We start from the raw sequence: 20,919 nt of genomic DNA on the forward strand, positions 1-20,919 counted from the left end.
GTTTGCACAGTGCATACATTGTCGTCATTGCTATGATTACTTAATGTTTTACTTTCTGTTGTGACACACATAATTCTTTAAAATAATGCTAGATTTGACAGTGTGAACTCTAAACCACATAAGAGAAAAACACATGGAAAACTATACTTTCTGTTAGTGCTCGGTGTCAGAATGGCTTGGAAAATTCTGGTTGTCTGGTGACGTAAACATATCACTGACCAATGGTGGTGCAAAAGCCTGGCATACTCTAACATCCTATTCTAAGTTCCTTGCACAATGAGCTCAACAACATGTTCTGCTACTGGATGGTCAATTTTGCTCTTGGTCACAGTTTGCAAGTGACCATTCATTCAGCTGGACAACTGTTTGGTGGTCATACCGCCATAGAAGGCTGTGCAGAATTTAAAGCAGATTTAGTAGATGACATAATGTGAGCAAACGTGTGTACATATATCTTTGTGTTTTTCCAAGTTGATTCTGAAAATGGGCATTGTCCAAAGGCTTAATTATTTCAATCTTGTTTATGTGGGTGTAGACTCCTCAACTATATGGTAAGCAATTCCTTTACTCCTTCCATGATTTGTATTCCACCCATGGCTTTCCAGTACCAAAATTTACCACCACTTTCATGTGTGGGACCATTAAGACCACATCATAAACTGATGAGCATTCACAGTTGTTTCTTGAAGTATTGCCAACGTGACCTTGCTGTGCTTGCACTACGAAAAATCGAAAGCAAGAGGCATTACTTTTTTTGAGGGCATACAGACGTACTGTACAGTTAAATAATGATGGTATCCTCTTGGGTGAAATATTCCAGAAGAAAACAGTCTTCCATTTGGATTTCCAGGCAGGGATTACTCAGGAGGATCAGTTACATGATGATGCACCCTCCTGGGTAACATATTCCAGAAGAAAATAGTCCTCGATTTGGATTACTCGGGAGGACGTTATCATGAAAAACAAAACAGTCTACAGACTGGAGTGTGGAATGTTAGATCCCTTATTTGGGTAGGTAGGTCACAAAATTCAAAAAAGGAAATGGATAGGTTGAAGGTCTGATACAGTGGGAATTAGTGAAGTTTGGTGGCAGGTTGAACAAGACTTCTGGTAAGGTGAGTACAGGGTGATATATACAAAATCAAATAGACGTAATGCAGGAGTAGGTCTAATAATGATTTAAAAAAATAGGAATGCAGGTTATCTACTATGAGCAGCATAGTGAACATATTATTGTAGCAAAGACAACATCCATCACAGCAGTACATTTTTACATTCCACCTAGCTCAGCAGATGATGAAAAGATTGAAATATAGTATGATGAGATAAAAAAAATTGTTCCAGTTCTTAAGGGAAAGGAAAATTAAAGTGTGATGGGGGACTGCAGTTTAATACTAGAAAAAGGAAGAGACGGAAAAATAATAGGAGAATACTGACTGGGGAAAATGAATGAAAGAGGAAGCCGCCTGATAGAGTTTTGCACAGAGCATAATTTAATGACCATAACACTTGATTTAAAAATCATGAAAGTAGGTTGTACATATGGAAAAGACCTGAAGACTGGAAGCTTTCAGATCAATCAATCAATCAATCATATAATGGTAAATCAGAGAAGTCCGAACCAGTTTTCAAACTGTAAGACATTTCCAGGAGCAGATGTGGAATCTGACCACACTTTATTGATTAATGAACTGTAGACTAAAACTGAAGAATTTTGAAAATGGTAGGACATTAAGGGCCTGGATAAGCTGAAAGAACCAGGGATTATTGTGAGTTTCAAAGAGAGTATTAGGCAGCGATTGACTGAAACATGGGAAAGGAATACAGCAAATACAAATGGGTAGCTTTGGGAGATTAAATAGTGAAGGCAGCAGAGGATCAAATAGATACAAAGACAAGGCCTAGTAGAAATCCTTGAGTATCATAGGAGATACTGAATGTAATTTATGAAAGGAGAAAATATTAAAATGCATCAAATGAAGCAGGTGAAAAGGACTACAAACGTCTACAAAATGAGATTGATAGGAAGTACAAAATGGCTATGCAGGAATGGCTAGAGGACAAATGTAAGTCAAGAGAAGCATGTATAACTAAGAAAAAGATAGATACTAATGACAGGAAAATTAAAGAGGCCTTTTGAGAAAAAAAGAAGCAGCTATATGAACATCAAGAGCCTATGTGTAAAACTAGTACTAAGCAAAGAATGGAAAGCTGAAAGGTCAAAGGAATGTATAGAGAAATGGGAAATGAAACTGAAGGAAATATTACAGACAAGGAAGAGGAAGTAGATGACACAGGAGATACGACATTAATGGACGAATATGCCAGATCACTGGAAAGCCTAAGCAGAAACAAGGCCCATGGAGTAGCTAATGTTCCCTCAAAACTACTGATACGCTTGGGAAAGCCAGTCAAGACAATACTATTCCACCTAGTGCACAAGATACATGAGACAGGAAAAACACCCCCAGACTTCAAGGAGAAAGTAATAATTCCAGTCCCAAAAACAATCAGGTACTGAAAAATGTGAATATTACCAAACTATAATTTTAATAAGTCATGGTTGCAAAATACTGGAACAAATCATTTTCAGAAGACTGCAAAAACTGAAGCTAGCCTTTGGTAAGATCAGTTTGGGTTCCAGAGAAATGTTGGAAAACCTATGACTTACCTTAGAACATAGGTTAAAGAAAGACAAACCTATATCTATCAATTTTAAACCTACATTTATAGCTTTTGTACACAAAGAGAAATCTTTTCACAATGTTGACTGGAATACACTTTTCAAAATTCTGAAGCTAGTAGGTGTAAAATATAGCAGGCGAAAGGTTATAGGGATCAAAAGTATGCATAATGTCTTCAGGTCCCTAAAGCAGAAGTCCACCATTCGTCCACGAGGCAGCGTATATATCATCATGTCCTCAGTTCTATTCTGGATGCTTACAGGTGGAGAAAATTCAGTAAGTCACTTTTGTATGTTTTTGATGTAAAATTTATATAGGTTTGACTGAATGTTATGTGAATCTAAATGTATTTAAAAATTAGATAAACTCTAAACTCTGTACCCTTACTGGCAGCTATAAGCTTTCAATATCCTCTTTCTTTTTCTTTTTCTTTTTTTTTTTTTTAATTGGAGGAAGGACAAGCAATAGTGCAAAAGTCAATAACCCTTTTTTTTTTCAGCCTTAGTGTCAGATCAATATGAGATTTACTTTTTTAATTCGTCAAAAACACCGTGTTCCTAATTTGTTTTTCCATGTATTTATTTGCAATCTTTTTTTTGAGTAGGGGATACAAATCAGCAATTCTTACTTTTGGCCCAGGCCTGCATCTTCTGCACCACACAGTATGGAGTAAATTACACAAAACTATTTTTTAGGAAAAATTTAATTACTCCTTTAACAATAATCAGATGACAATGGAACTTCTACAAAATGTTACCAAGATGTCGAACTTGGTGTTGGATGTGTAACTGATATAATATTACACCAAGTTTAAAAAATATTTATTTAGCACAATAAAAAATGTGTACTTTTACCCCCCAATTACTAACTTGTACAGAAACAAGATGGCAGTTTTAAGAGTCGAAAGGTATGACAGGGAGTGAGACAGGGGTATCGCCTATCCCCAATGTTATTAAATATGTACATTGAGCAAGCAGTAAAACAAACCAAATAAAAATTTGGAGAAGGAATTAAAGTTCAGACCGAAGGAATTAAAGTTCAGACCGAAGCAATTAAAGCTCAGAAGGAAGGAATTAAAGTTCAGAGGGAAGAAATAAAAATTCTGAGGTTTGCTGATGACATTATAATTATGCCAGAAACAGCAAGTGACTTGAAAGAGCAGTTGAATTGAATAATTTAAATATACAGATATCTTTTCTGAAGACATTTGTCTTGAGTGTAGCATTTTATGGAAGAGAAATGTGGACTATTAGCAGTTCATACATGAGGATGATAGAAGTTTCTGAATTGTGATGCTACTCAAGAATGCTGAAGATTATTTTGGTACACTGTGTAACTACTGAAGAAGTATTAAACAGAATTGGGAAGAAAAGAAATTTATGGCATAACTTGACTAAAAGAAGGGATTGGTTGATAGGACACAGTCTGAGACATCAAGGAATCATCAATTTAGTACTGAAGGGAAGTTGGGGGGGGGGGGGGGGGGGGGTAAAAATTGTAGAGCGAGACCAAAAGATGAATATAATCAGCAGGTTCAAAAAGATATAGGTTGTAGTAGATACTTGGGTATGAAGACGCTTGCACAGGATAGAGTAGCATGGAGAGCTCAATCAAATGAGTCTTCAGGCTGATGACGATGACAACAACAGAATACTATCCCAGATGTACATCCAAAACGTGATGGAACATTCACATTCTTGAACTGTAATCATCACACAATCTCAATGACTGACACTACTTAGAATACAGTTTTAGCTTCACTATTACAAACAGCCATGGGCTAAATAAAGAAACCATGTAATGATAGGTAAATATGTGGCAAAGCAGGTAAACTACAATGAATGAGCACATCTGCATTGTTACAGAGGAAGACTGTACCAGCTGCTAACATTAGTGCTGCAGTAAAGGTGGAGCTGCTTTTATATCCGATTCCAGACACGTTTGTTTGGTGTAGGATCTGGAATTTTGAAAGCGACTAGAGATAAAGTTTTAAAATCTGAAAGGAGTGCAAGACACATTTATGTTATGTCAGGGTTGATGATACTGTGATAGAATGTGAGGTTCTGGAGCTGCACTAATGCAGGAAGAGAACACAGTTACAGAACTTCTCACACATATTTCTGTGTGATCAATGGATAAGAAACCATGCACAATGGTAACCCCAGTCATGGGACTAGCTGTTCTGGCAGTGTTTCTAAAACTACTCAGGACCTCTCCATACTCATTTCCTCTGGTCATCTGCTCGTAATAAACCCAGTCACTTTTCACAAGTTAACAGGTGAAGCCATGAGGGTTGGTCAAAAAGACCTCATTCTGTTAGATAAAATGATACCGTACTTGGTAACAAAAGACTGCAAACCTATGACACAGCAAGTCTTTCAATGCTGAACTGCAACAATTTTAGACTTGTCAATGTTTAATGAATTATAATATAACCTACAGGGAGCTTTGAAACTTTGCTGCTGCTTGAACATTCCATAACCACAATTTTCTAATGTTTATTCAACTAAACTGAGTATCAGCAGCAGCAGCAGCAAACTGACATTCACCCATGGATAATGGCCTTTTCTTTACTTTTCTCTGCACAGAAGTCTTCAGTTACAGATCTCTGTGTTGTTCCTCCATGTTTCTAATGTTAACTACACAATTTCCATTAAGTTGTTGCCCTGTCCTTTCTTATGTTTCTGAAACCAGCAGTTTTCTTATCTCTTTGAATCCAGCAGAGAACTTCTGTAGTCTACCTACCACCCAGTCACATGGCTACATTTCCTGTTCACCTCCAATAATTTTCACGTGTCATAATTATGTCTGCCAGATCAGTCTGCTTTGTGATCCATTTGTTTGTTTTCCTATCTCCTTGTAATTCCAAATATGCTTGTCTCCAATGCACACTGTACAACCCTCATTTCTTAATTAAAAGTCTATATTTCACTGCCATATGCCAAAACCGGTAATATATACTGACTGTAAACTTTTTATTTCAGAAAAATTGGAAGTTTTGACTTCATTATTTTATGCAGAATACAGCCTTTGTTACGATAGTTGTATGCAGCAAGTTGAAAGTGTGTGTCACACCAAAATATGAACCTGGAGGAGTACAGGTATGAGCCAATAACAACCTAAAGCCTTTAATCTGTCCATGAAACGTGCTGGACTGGAGTAATTCATAGTGCACGTGGCTGAGAAAGGCAAGGTTTGAATCCCAGTTGGGCACAAAATTCTAACTTGACACATGAATCATAAGAATTTTAGTTTTTCAACACCACTTTACTTTACCAAAACAAAACCAAGCCACTTTTACCTTCCTGTTTACTTCATTTCCTGTCAACCCAATAAGATGTCTTCAGCTGCCCTTAATACAAATTCTCATAAACAATTTCTTTGACTTCATTGTCATTTTTGTACAGTTTCCTTTTCAGCTTTTAACTGTACATTATCTGAGTATTACATTTATATTTAGACTCCACAAGCCATAAACAAGCTGTATTAATTTGTTCTAATAATCATACTACAAGTAATCAAAACAATTTCATCAGCAAAACAATGGAAATTGTGATTTGTTCCATTGCTATGTATTCTCTGTAAGTTTTCCTTCTAGAGGAAACAAAACTTCCTCCAGAACTGCTGAGAATAGCTTCTGTGTATGATATTTTCTTTTCCATCTCCCTTTTCAATTATGAATTTCTTGCTATTTTGATGAGTCTAATGGGATCTGCACAATTCACATATAGCAAGCACTGATGTAAGCAGAAGCAATTCCACGTTTCTAATAGGCTGGTGGTACACACTTTGCTGAAATCGAGATAAAAGCTTTAACAATCTCTATGAACCACAGGCTAGGCGTTAATTCATATTCAATACTCCATTTCACTGTAATAAAACTGAGAACAGCTAAGACATTATGTTTGGCCAGTCACTGATACCACACTCGGACACAGTCTTCTATTAATTTAAGAAATAAAGGAACATTTGCTACAACATGATTATAAGTTCACTAGAAAATATGACGAAAAACAGTTAGCAGCAAGAGCAACAAACTTTGTCATGAAGGTTTAGTTACCTATTAGAGATGCTAAAATCTTTTCTGGCATGCAATATCACATTACAAAATCCTTTCAAAACAAAATTAAATCACTGTAGAACAATGTGCTTGGGTAGTGTAAATTATTGATCACTCACTCCTCCAAAATCACAACTGATATTTATTAATTAATAGGCTTCCAACACCCTTGGACTACCACTGCAAGAAAGTGCCTTTTCATTTGGAGATCATAAATGCTGCACAATATCACATTTTGAAATAATAATAATAATAATAAATAAATAAAAAGAGGTAAACTGCCAATAGTTTCTATTTTCAACACAGGCAAGTAATTTTCAAACATTTTCAACTACACAAAGTTTATGTTCTCATTCCTTCCAGATATTGGCAAGGAAACAGAACCCATATAGTAGGCTTGGCAGTGATATCAGAGGAAGTTATGAGAAATTGAAGTAACTGGCTGCCTCCCCTCCATTATTTTCATGTAAATCACTATGTTAAGTGTGCACTAATATAAATAAAGGCAACTAAAAGCAAATTACAGCAAGTATCCAAAACTGCAAAATGCCCAAACAGAAAATTTACTCAGAGATAATGACAGCATCTACAAATAAGAAGTAAAGTTTAAAATTATACTCACTGCACATGTAACTTTTCCCAAAATGTCTTCTGGTATAGCTTCGTGAAGCCTTTTCAAAAGTTTATCAAAACATGTTGCCATAAGTTCCATATATATCCACACATCAGATTCAGTAATGTAGCATCCCAAGCATTGGACAATAAATGGACAATCATGTGATTTTAATACAACATCCAAATCCATTATTATTCGTTTATTTTCTTCACTATTGCCTGATCTTCTCATTTGCTGCAATTTGAAAGAAAAGAGCATAGCACACATTCAGAAATACCAAAATCCTTGTTTTCACACATGTTTAATTATATAAAACAAGTTACACCATCAACAATCAAATGGCTGGTTTTATGAGATTCAAATACTCCACTCACTTCAAATTATGTAAGTGACAGAAAAGGAAATAGCTCTAAAGCAATTAGAAACTGAGGAATTCTTACAGTTTTCTTTGCTGTTTGATCTACGAAAAATATGTAACTGACCTAACAACATGTAACTGATATAACCACATAATTATCAAACCCAAAATTATCTGCTGATCCTGTTCAGCCAACATACAGTTTCTCTAAAATACCAATGCTCTACATCAAAACTTTCCCTTTGGAAGTTACTTTTACAGTGCAGAAAGTGTTTCATTTCAATAAAAGCTTCCAAAATTAATTCCACCAACAGAGCAAAATGGAAAAAATTCCTTTTTAAGACAATAGGTTTAATCAGATGATGAGAGATCTGAAAAAGCGTGAATTCTATCATTAAACACATAGCTGTCATATGTGTTACATATTTACAGAAAGACTTTGGAAGAAGGCAGTTCAAATTCCTGTGCACCCAACACATTTAGGTTTTTCTGTGGTTTCCCAAAATCCCTTAGGGCAAATACAGGGATGGTTCCCTTGAAGAGGATACTCCCAATTTCCTTAGCCATCCTTCCTCAACCCAAGCTTGTGAGCCATCTCTAGTGACTTCGTCATCAACAGAACATTAAAACCTAATCTTCCTTCTTGCATCCAAATCCAAGAAAATAATGGAAATGATTTCGATCCACTGATAGGAAATAAAGATGAAGAATTTCAGTTCTTCACTTGTTTGGGCATTGTATCCCTAGTTCCTGCACAATTACCTAAATCAGTTTTTCATAGCTGAACAGAGGCATAGAAAATACTTCAATGTAACTGGTGAAGAAATGGTTCACGTAAATCAAAGGTACAAGTTGTAGGTCAAGATAAAACATACTGCTCAAAAGAATTAGGGGAACATGACTTCTGATATCTGCCATATTCCACTAAGCAATAATTGAGTTATGTTATCAAATTATACCTTTATCTTTGACAAATGAAGTACACAACAAATCACATTACACTCTCGATCATTTGCACAAAAAGAACTGAAATGTCCAACATATGTTGAAAACAATGTGGAACCAAGTATTCATTCTGTCATTATGGCCACTTTTCATTCGAATTTGAAAGCTTCAGTAACAAAGAGCAGCCTGAAGGATTCCCTTAGAAGAATTTTCCTGCAACTCTAGCAACAAATTTCTTAGCTGATCCAATTGGCGCATACGTTATGGCCAAAGCCCAAAAACCAGCCAGATCGGGAGTTGCCCAATCATATCACACTTTGACCGAAAGGATTGACCAAAGTCCAACTACTTGAAAGAATCTCATATACCCAACTTTGTCCAGCCATTCCATGAATTGGTCAGAGACTCGTGGGCAAAATGCAATGTGACTGCACACATGTGAAATCCCCTGGCTAAATCGGACAGCGTTCTGTGATGAGGCAACAATGAGAAATAGCCAGCACTTTTCTCACTTTCAGTGTTAACTGTGTCGTGCACATGGTAGATGCTGCTTTTTGGAAAAGGTCCTATGTCTGTGCCTTGTTTTTCTTCCTGACAAATTGGATTAATTGTGAGTACTTTTATATTTCCTGGTATTTGTGGATCTTTCAGATTTTGTAAGGAATCGTCAGTTAATTACGTGAGCAACTCCCCCCCCCCCCCCCCTCCCTACTTTGCCCACTTAAGGCTTGTCTTTCAATTATTGCGTTTTTTCTGTGAAAGCAGACAAGGAAATGATAACTGCATTATTTTAAGGTTCATTATAATGAGTTTAATTAAACTGATTGCTTTGACAGCTGCCAAATAGCTCTGTATGATCACAGTTTTTTGAAAATAATTTCTGCAAATAAGTAAATATAAATGCTCCCAGAAGCATTCTTGCAGTTGTCATGATCGATGAAGGCTCTGTCTATTAACTGGGAACAGAACATGGTGTTCTCAAGCAACTATACTACAGAAATGAGTTCTCTGTTCTGCACAAGATATTGCTCATGCTGGAATCTGTGGCCAAAGAAGAAAAATAATTATGAACCACATCATCTTTACAGTCGCTGAACAGTGGCCAAGGATACAACCAATGCAACTGATCTACTAAATGCGCCACAAATTGCTGCAAATGCAGAAATAACAAAATATTGTATAATTCCAAATGTCATAAAAGCTTAACTTGTTGTAGTAAGTGAATACCAGTTGTTTGAAAAAGAGTTACAAATTGAATAGATTGTATAAAGTTTATATGTTTTATACGTGAGATTGATAAAATAAATAGACTGCATGCAGCTTGAAATTATACATATTCATCCACTCTTTATTTATCTTCCGATTCTGTCCAATCTGTCTACGCCACTTCGCAAACTTGCTGGCCAGATTCCAGACTCAAGAAAAGGTCCGACATAGGCCGGTCAACTTACAATGATGGAGGCCATTTCCTGACTTACACAATTTCAAATTGTTCAAACAAATCTGCTTTGCTCATTTCTTTGGAGTTTGGGTGATTGGCACTAGCCACTTCACGAACTGGCTGGCCGAATCCCGAAACCAGGAAAAAAGGTGGGACATTGGCCGGCCTGGCCACTTCACAACTTGGCTGGCCAGGTCCCACTTTGGCTGATTTTGGGCTTTGGTTGTAACATTGTTAATAACGGCAAATAATGTGAGTATTGCATAAAATCAGACTCCTGCACATTTTCAATGCGGTAAGGTGATTAGTGTATGCAAGTGTGAGATTGTGCTCCCTGCCGCCGTTGGATAAGCAGCTGCAGCAGCAAGTCGTATAACCCTAGCTTACTTATTTGTTAGATAGTTTAATTAATTTCTTTGCGTGTTTTTGGGTACTTGCATTGTTTAATTCATATATTTCGGGCGTATTATAGTATTTGACAGTTGTAGCATCGCGCTTTAGTATTTACTTGGTAGATTCTTATTTAAATTGCGTGAGAGTTTCGTATAGGAGGTGCAATTTCGAGTTTTAGTTACTGTAATCGTAAATTCAGCAGATTGTAGCGCAGTCGTTAGGCATTTGTACAGGTTAGTTGATACATTCTTTGCGTGTTTCGATTGCGTTATCTAGGCACGGACTCGTGTTTCAGTAACTGTTGTTCAACATCGATTAGAATGGACAGGGACTGCGTTTGCTGTGTTCGGATGAGGGCTGACTTGACATCCCTTCGCTCACAGCTGCAATCGGCGCTGACTTCGGTCGCGCAGCTTGAGGCTGTTGCCAATGGGCACCACTGTGGGGAGCCGGACTTGGGTATCACGGGGATGTCAACCTCGTCCTGTCTGTCCCCAGATCAGTCTGCCGCTGTGGTTGCCCCGGTTGCTGCCCGCATTGGGGCTGAGCCCTCGCCTGTGGTTGATTGGGAGGTCGTTCCAAGGCATGGCAGGCAGCGAAAGGCGTCCCCGGAGGCTGATCAGAAAGCCTCCCCGGTGCGTCTGACAAACCGGTTTCAGGCACTGTCTCTGGCTGAGCCAGATGTTTCCTGCCCTGTTTCAGAGGATCATTCTCAGCCTTCAAGGTCCGGGCAATCGCAGAGGGTGGGCTTACTGGTAGTTGGGAGCTCCAATGTTAGGCGCATAATGGGGCCCCTTAGGGATACGGCGGATAGGGAGGGGAAGAAATCCAGTGTGCACTCCGTGTGCATTCCAGGAGGAGTCATTCCTGATGTGGAAAGGGTCCTTCTGGATGCCATGAAGAGCCAGCTGCAGGTGGTGGCACATGTCGGCACTAATGACGTGTGTCGCTTTGGATCTGAGGAAATTCTCTCTGGATTCCAGCGGCTATCTGATTTGGTGAAGGCTGCCGGTCTTGCTTACGAGATGAAGGCAGAGCTCACCATCTGCAGCATCGTTGACAGAACCGACTGCGGACCTTTGGTGCAGAGCTGGATGGAGGGTCTGAATCAGAGGCTCAGATGGTTTTGCGACCGTATTGGCTGCAGATTCCTTGACTTGCGCTATAGGGTGGTGGGGTTTCGGGTTCCGCTGAATAGGTCAGGAGTTCACTACACTCAGCTGGCGGCTACACAGGTAGCGGAGGCTGTGTGGCATGGACTGGGCGGTTTTTTAGGTTAGAAGGCCTCGGGAAAGTGTGGGATGGGCTGCAATGTCAAAGGGTGCTTGGCAATTACAGGACGTGCTTGGATCAAGGAACAGTCGGAATTATAGTTGTAAATTGTTGTAGTTGCGCTGGAAAAGTCCCTGAGCTTCAAGCGCTAATAGAAAGCACAGAAGCTGATATCGTTATAGGTACAGAAAGCTCGCTAAAGCCTGAAATAAGTTCTGCAGAAATTTTTACGAAGTCTCAGACGGTGTTCAGGAAAGATAGATTAGGCAGAATTGGTGGTGGAGTGTTTGTCTCTGTCAGTAGTGGTTTATCTTGTAGTGAAGTCGAAGTAGATACTCCGTGCGAATTGGTATGGGTGGAGGTTATACTTAACAGCCGAATTACGTTAATAATTGGCTCCTTCTACCGACCCCCAGACTCGGATGACACAGTTGCGGAACAGTTCAGAGAAAGTTTGAGTCTCGTAACAAATAAATACCCCACTCATACGGTTATAGTTGGTGGGGACTTCAACCTACCCTCGGTATGTTGGCAAAAATTCTTGTTCAAAAGCGGTGGTAGGCAGAAAATGTCTTCCGAGATTGTCCTAAATGCTATCTCCGAAAATTATTTCAAGCAGTTAGTCCACGAACCCATGCGAATTGTAAATGGTTGCGAAAACACACTTGACCTCTTAGCCACAAACAATCCAGAGCTGATAGAGAGCATCATGACTGATACAGGGATTAGTGATCACAAGGTCGTTGTAGCTAGGCTCAATACCATTTCTTCCAAATCCATCAGAAACAAACGCAAAATAATTTTATTTAAAAAAGCGGATAAAGTGTCACTAGAAGCCTTCTTAAAAGACAATTTCCATTGCTTCCGAACCGACTATGCGAATGTAGACGAGATGTGGCTCAAATTCAAAGATATAGTAGCAACAGCAATTGAGATATTCATACCTCATAAATTGGTAAGAGATGGAACGGATTCCCCCGTGGTACACAAAAAAGGTCCGAACGCTGTTGCAGAGGCAACGGAAAAAACATGCGAAGTTCAGAAGAACGCGAAATGCCGAAGATGGGCTAAAATTTAAAGACGCGCGAAATTTGGCACGGACTTCGATGCGAGATGCCTTTAATAGGTTCCACAACGAAACATTGTCTCGAAATTTGGTAGAAAATCCGAAGAAATTCTGGTCGTATGTAAAGTACACAAGCGGCAAGACGCAGTCAATACCTTCGCTGCGCAGTGCCGATGGTACTGTTATCGAAGACTGTGCCGCTAAAGCGGAGTTATTGAACGCAGTTTTCCGAAATTCCTTCACCAGGGAAGACGAATGGAATATTCCAGAATTTGGAACACGAATAACTGCTAGCATGAGTTTCTTAGAAGTAGATACCTTAGGAGTTGCGAAGCAACTCAAATCGCTTGATACGGGCAAGTCTTCAGGTCCAGATTGTATACCGATTAGGTTCCTTTCAGATTATGCTGATACTATAGCTCCCTACTTAGCACTCATATACAACCGCTCGCTCACCGATAGATCTGTACCTACAGATTGGAAAATTGCGCAGGTCGCACCAGTGTTCAAGAAGGGTAGTAGGAGTAATCCATCGAACTACAGACCTATATCATTGACGTCGGTTTGCAGTAGGGTTTTGGAGCATATACTGTATTCAAACATTATGAATCACCTCGAAGGGAACGATCTATTGACACGTAATCAGCATGGCTTCAGAAAACATCGCTCTTGTGCAACGCAGCTAGCTCTTTATTCGCACGAAGTAATGGCCGCTATCGACAGGGGATCTCAAGTTGATTCCGTATTTCTAGATTTCTGGAAAGCTTTTGACACTGTTCCTCACAAGCGACTTCTAATCAAGCTGCGGAGCTATGGGGTATCGTCTCAGTTGTGCGACTGGATTCGTGATTTCCTGTCGGGAAGGTCGCAGTTCGTAGTAATAGACGGCAAATCATCGAGTAAAACTGAAGTGATATCAGATGTTCCGCAGGGAAGCGTCCTGGGATCTCTGCTGTTCCTGATCTATATAAATGACCTGGGTGACAATCTGAGCAGTTCTCTTAGGTTGTTCGCAGATGATGCTGTAATTTACCGTCTAGTAAGGTCATCCGAAGACCAGTATCAGTTGCAAAGCGATTTAGAAAAGATTGCTGTATGGTGTGTCAGGTGGCAGTTGACGCTAAATAACGAAAAGTGTGAGATGATCCACATGAGTTCCAAAAGAAATCCGTTGGAATTCGATTACCTGATAAATAGTACAATTCTCAAGGCTGTCAATTCAACTAAGTACCTGGGTGTTAAAATTACGAACAACTTCAGTTGGAAGGACCACATAGATAATATTGTCGGGAAGGCGAGCCAAAGGTTGAGTTTCATTGGCAGGACACTTAGAAGATGCAACAAGTCCACTAAAGGGACAGCTTACACTACACTCGTTCGTCCTCTGTTAGAATATTGCTGTGCGGTGTGGGATCCTTACCAGGTGGGATTGACGGAGGACATCGAAAGGGTGCAAAAAAAAGGGCAGCTCGTTTTGTATTATTACGTTATAGGGGAGAGAGTGTGGCAGATATGATACACGAGTTGGGATGGAAGTCATTACAGCATAGACGTTTTTTGTCGCGGCGAGACCTTTTTACGAAATTTCAGTCACCAACTTTCTCTTCCGAATGCGAAAATATTTTGTTGAGCCCAACCTACATAGGTAGGAATGATCATCAAAATAAAATAAGAGAAATCAGAGCTCGAACAGAAAGGTTTATGTGTTTGTTTTTCCCGCTCGCTGTTTGGGAGTGGAATAGTAGAGAGATAGTATGATTGTGGTTCGATGAACCCTCTGCCAAGCACTTAAATGTGAATTGCAGAGTAGTCATGTAGATGTAGATGTAGATACTGCTTTCTGTTTGATGATGCATGGCTACAGTAGCCTAAGAATTATCTTGTGCAAATCCATGTACATACAATTACATACCTGTGACATGTTTTGGCATTATCTGTTAAATGAAAATAGACTGCTAGGCCAGAACATTATGATCATTGCACACCATGAGATTCCATGCCACCTAGTGGCATTACACACACATTGCACAGTGAGGAAAGTAGATAAGTGGAGCAAAGACTAACCAGGAATCATTAAAATGACTATACAGGCCACAAATGAGAAAATCCACTGACATAAGTGATTATTATAGCATGGCACCTGGGAACAAGAATCTCGGAAATGATTATGTTGGTCACCAGTTTGCATTCTACTGTTTTGAGTATGTTCAGAAAGTGGTCAGAGGGACCTGAAACCATGAGTAGACAACAAGATCTCACATGCCAGCAGCGCATCTCAAAATATGAAATTCACTACTTTAAGTTCAAACATGACCTAAATCTCCTTTATTTCTCCTCCCAGAATACTGCAAAGTTTCAGTCATTTAAGTTTTCTATCTTTCTCTAATATTAAAATGTGTACATAACAAACCAGTTTCCTTCATGAGCATTTTGAAGCAAGGAAAGTCCTGTGGCCTAGCTGATTTGCTGACCACTTGGGAAAGCCAAGTCTCCTTTTGCAAGCTATATTATTTCTATTCCGTCTATGCCTGGATCATAGTACCAAAGTGACTGACAACTAATTGTTTACAAAAGAGCTACCATAACAACAGCCAATGAGAGAGGAAGCTTGGATGTGCCTTCTGTCGTGTTCACTGTTGGCATATCACTCTGCGACAATTACCGACACTAACGTAACTGTTGCGATTCAGTTACATTATGTACAGATTTTTTAAAATAAAATACAAAAGAATTTCTGCTCCTATTAGTGAAAGTGAGTAGAAAAGGCAAACTCAGTACTGCAGGTTGAAAGGAAGTATACAAAGGAATTCAGTACTGAATTGAGCAACTTTTGCTGCTGCGGCCATACTGGGCGTGCAGGTAATGGCAAACTAAAAACATTGTACCTTCTGTGTCTAACTGGTGATCACTTTGTTTTTCTGACCCATGTATGTATTGCATAGCACTGATCATAATTTGCACTCAGTTATTGACAATGTTCAGTAAACTGTTCAGCCTTTAACATATATTTTGATCATTTTATCTTTTATCTATTTTTCCACAATGATGAAGCTACACTAATGAATGGTTCACACTATTTATGTATGAGCCGTAAAAAAATTACAAAAAGTGGAAACATCCCCAAATTATCACACTTACAGCTTTCTTTCTATCCAATGGAAAGTTCACACCACCATTTCTATGGACTAAGAACAAATTTGGAGAAAAATGGTAGTAAGGTATGCTCGTTGTTAACAGTGTTCACTCTCATATATTCACTTTTATATCATCTCACTGTATATATCTCTGCTTCAACAACATGTTGCAAATAACCCAGCATTTGGCTAAACAGCTGTGGAAGACAACTTCTACCTGTTAAAAGTAAGAGTTTCAGCTTTAAAAAAAAAAAAAAATTACAGTGTTCATTAAGGCTACAAATCAAGTGCGCTGTAGTTGGATTTAATATCTTCCTACCTTCTTTCACTATTACTATCTTCACACAAAAGATTGGCAAACTAGTCAGTGCTATCAATTAATTTCCTCGAATAGCTACAATCTTATCCTAGTTTTGGATTAATCAATTTATGACTGTTCTCTAGACTGATTAGAACACCATGTGAGCTCAAAACATTAGAGAGAAACCTCTGAGCTAGTTACTCTAGCACTACAACTTGAATGAAGAGACCACCACTTACCTGTAAAACTAAATGCTGTATGGTAGACTAGCCCACAAAAAGTACAGATGTCACTTTGCTAAATTATAAAACTCTCATTCTTTTTCAGACTCCAATAAGTGTACATCTGTGTGTTCAAGCTTTCTGCTATGATGAAAGGAGTTTTTTGAAGATCCTGTCAAACAGTTACCTTTCTGTTCTATGTGCCTACATGCCACTCAGTAGTCATCTTACGGGTGGGAGGTTATTCATCTCAACCATTGTTAATGACTACGATGATTTTGCAACTTGGGCACTAAACAGTGGTGTTATCTGCAGTCTTCATGAAGTATTTTGAGATGAATGTGTTAAAATGTCTATATTTCAGACTCTAAAAGGTAAAATACCTTGTTAAAATCTAATTCATCCTCTCCCAGTCTCATTCACATTTGACCACACAACAACACATAAGCAGGAACGACATATATTGGTATTAATTTCACAGGACCCTGTTAATATAAGACAAAATTAAGAGTGGTATTAAAAATATTTAGACACAATGTTATTGGTCACTGACCACTTGTCAAAATAAAGGATGAGTCAGAAATACTAAGAACTTAAAATGACTCTTGAAACATTTGAAGGGAACCACAGAAAATCTAAATTTGAATACCCAGATGGGGATTTGAACCACATTCCTCTCGAATGCAATCATGCACTACAAGATCTTTCCTATGCAACTAGTAATAGAAATATTACTGTTATTGCTGTGAAATTTATGGTCCTTCTCTGTTTCGAGAGGGAGGAAGGGCAACACTGCCCCCTCCTTAAGAGGGAAAGCCTTTTTTTAAAAAAACAACCAACCAAAACAACCCACTCACAAGCTCCGTGAAAGCTCAAGCGACACTGACCAGCCATTGTGCCATCCTCTGCCTTGCTGTATGATGAGGATGAGAGTGGGACATGTAGTAAGCACACCACTCATCCAGCCGTTTTGCTGACTTTCCAGACTGTGGAGCTGGTACTACTCTATCACGTAGCTCCTTAATTGGCATCACAAGGCTGAGTGCACGCTGTACCAGTCTTTCCACCAGCTCCAGGAATTGAAACTGGGTCCTCCGCATGGCAGTCATCCACGCTGCCCACTCATCTACGGAGGTGGACTAAAGTTCTCATGAGCCAGATTTAATTAAAAACAGACATAAATTATTTCTTTGTACATTCCATGTACTGCAGCATGCAGTATAAGATTTGCTAATGTCCAGGTGCAGTGTCTCAAGCATAAGATAGTATGTAACACAGCTCCACATACAGAAAGGAAAATTGTATTCTGTTAGAAAATAAAGAAAAGTCAAATGCACTCCTCAGCACAGTTGAAACAGCAGTCCATACAAGTACCTTCAGTCAACATGTACCAGCAAGGAGTTGTGACACAAAAACAAAAGTTGGTAGGCGTGTTTGTTTATCTGAAAGGAGATGTCTATTCAAATTTCACGCCAGTTGTATCAGAGTGGCACTAGTAGCGCCACTATGAGGATGTAAATCAGGTTCGCTTTAGATACATGCTTTAACCATCTTGATCATTAGTTACCTTTGAGACTGGATGCAGTGAGTTGACGTTAGTCAAGAATTCCTTTTAGATGACAAATACGCCATTATCGACACCTCACTTAATTTGGAGGCAATCATGTAATAGGTCTATGAGAAGCTGGATAATCCCTCTCTGGTGCTGCAGAAAAACTTGGTAGGAATGTAGCCACAGAACAGAATGCCTCTGGTGCATCATTCTGCATCTGCAGTAGGAATCTAAGCAGCAGTTGGCACCACAGTGACACAACAAATTGTTACAAATTGGTTACTTCAAGGACAGCTCTGTGCCAGATGCCCTGTAGCGTGCATTCCATCGACCCCAAGCTACTGCCATTTGCGACTTCACTGGTGTCACCTACACCGGGAGTTATGGTCTGGGATACAATTTCGTGTGACAGCAGGAGCACTCTCACTGTTACCCCCATGCACCCAGACTGCAAATTTGTGGAGCAATCTGTTGATTTTATCTGTTACGCCGTCATTCATTAACAGCATTCCAGGAAGTGTCTTTCAACTGGCTAATGTTCGCTCACATACTGATGTTGTAACCCAACGTGCTCTACAGATTGTCAATGTGTTGCTTTAGCCTGCTGAATAACCAGATCTGTCTCCATCCACCACATATCAGACGACAACTCCAATGTTGTTCACAAACAGCATTTACCATCTCTGTATTGACCGGCCAATTGCAATAGGCATGAAACTCTATCCCACAAACTGACATCCAGCACCTGTACAACACAACGTGTGCATGTTGCACTCAACAGTCTGGCTGTTACACAGATTATTAATGTACCAGCATTTCACATTTGCAATGACTTATCTCATGCTTACATTAACCTGTGATCTTACAATGATAATCTCTTAAAAATGTTACCTAGACAAATGTATTCACAAAATTTCATTACTCTACATTAATAGTGTTTTTTTGTGATTTTCCCCATCAGTGTATATGAGTATGATAGTTTCAGACGATCTACCATGAATGCCTGATGTCATGATTTCTTACTCCCTTCGATTTTACTTTGGTCTTTTGCTCTTGTGGCCCCAAAGGCTGCAAGATTCTCTGCAGATGGACAGTATGTGTGGTGCAGTTCCACATGCCTGAGCCTAACTACAGAATGACACTTATCATTGTACTAAGAGACAGGTCACCTATTATTCTAGTTCAATGACTTTTAAACTGCTGCTTCCATAGCATTAAGAGTCATTCTTATCAAGTGATTCACACCGTTCTCATCATCATCTTAGAGTTAAGAAACAGTCTGTTGATTGAACAACATCCAGTTTGTTATGTTCAGTATCCTTCTAGGCAGAATTTTTGGAGTGAATGTTCTATGGAAAGATGGATCCAAATATTAATATGGTCAACACACTAAAAGGCATGGTGGCAGAGGTGCAGAAAGAGGGATCAGTGGCAGAGGATGGGTCTGTTTCAGTACTTCAGTGTATGTTACACCCATATTGAGAAGAAATAGATCCTCTCACATGAGGCTCTTTGGAGAGGGCCTCTCTGTCAAGGACATCTTCGTGTGACAAATGAAGGTCATGTAGTGTTACACCAAATAGAATGTGCAATTTTACAGCAACTGCTTCAATATCAGTCATTAGAGGTGCAATCATAGAGTGCATGATCCAGTCATGGATGTGGCCTCATTTCCATGTAGGTCATTCTTTCAGTCGATGATGTGTATCTCCCGCAGACACAAGTATGGGAATCTTCTCTGTGGACAACACTCTGCTTTTCCATGGGTGTTCTGAACCAATCCAGGTTCATCCATAATACATGATGTGCTTATGCATGTGTTTATTATTTGCCCATTTCTATCTTTTGAGATGCACAATTGGAAAATCTAAATCAGGGGTGGTTACTGATTTGGTTGGTCAGATAATTCAAACAAGTTACTGTTTACATCTTCAGGTGTTGCACTTGTTCTTTACTCTGCTAGTTTAAACTACATTTTCTTAAGATTTCTTCTCTGTTTCCCTGTAGATTTCTTCTTATTCTTTTCTTCTTCTTCTTCTTCTTTTGAGAAGAGAGAGAAAATGTAGATTTTTCTGAAGGTATTTCCTGTCATTATGTAGTTGCTTTACTTCTTTAATTATTAGAGCTGGCTTAGAAACTATAGGTGACTAGTGTTTCATAAATCAGCAGTCATCCTAATCTTTGTTGAAGAGAGAGCAGTACCAAATGATGCTCTAATGCTCCACTCTATTACAACACAGTGCAGAAACATATGAACTCACAATGTGCTGTGTAAGTGTGGACATAGGCATGATGAAATTAGCAACAACAATCAGGGAGATAATGGAACTGAGGGCTCAAAAGAACAATGAAACAGACAGACAGGGGGAGAGAGGGAGGGAGGGGGAGAAGGAAGGAGGGAGGGAGGGAGGGAGAGGGGGAGGGAGGGAGGGAGAGAGAGGGAGGGAGGGAGGGAGGGAGGGAGGGAGGGAGGGAGGGACGGACGGACGGAGAGGGGGAGGGGGAGAAGGAGGGAGAATCATGGAACAGATTGATATCAAAAAATTGCACCACCAACATTCAACTAAAATATACATCACCTGTTGGAGTCTTACCATGACAAAAAGACACTTGGGTCCAGACACTCACTTTCCCACATGTCCATGACTATGGCCTAACCACTGACATAACTGATTCCAGGGTCACCCTGCAAGACATCACTGAATTCTCATTTCAAGTCTGCTAAGATGCTGTGTGTGCAGTCTTGTTATCACAAATTCTGTTGTGCCCCAGTTCCAACAGAATGACAGGCTTTTATCTTGAATCTGAAGAGAACATACACTGAGTAATCCTAGATGTTCTGAACTAGCTTCTCAGCTGGATACTTTTCCTGGATG

The 20,919-nt window shown here is 39.3% G+C and overlaps 1 protein-coding gene across 1 annotated transcript in view; it reads right to left on the bottom strand.

The window, feature by feature from the left end:
* The window catches only part of LOC126297663 (dual specificity mitogen-activated protein kinase kinase 7-like), a 170,759-nt gene that overhangs the window by 93,575 nt on the left and 56,265 nt on the right, over window positions 1-20,919 (bottom strand). Inside the window, exon 4 of the mRNA XM_049988747.1 lies at window positions 7,367-7,594. Within this exon, the coding sequence (XP_049844704.1) occupies window positions 7,367-7,594 (228 nt within the window). The remainder of the gene's footprint in view (window positions 1-7,366; window positions 7,595-20,919) is intronic.

Source organism: Schistocerca gregaria, chromosome X, assembly GCF_023897955.1.
Source record: "Schistocerca gregaria isolate iqSchGreg1 chromosome X, iqSchGreg1.2, whole genome shotgun sequence".
NCBI classification, from domain to species: domain Eukaryota; kingdom Metazoa; phylum Arthropoda; class Insecta; order Orthoptera; family Acrididae; genus Schistocerca; species Schistocerca gregaria.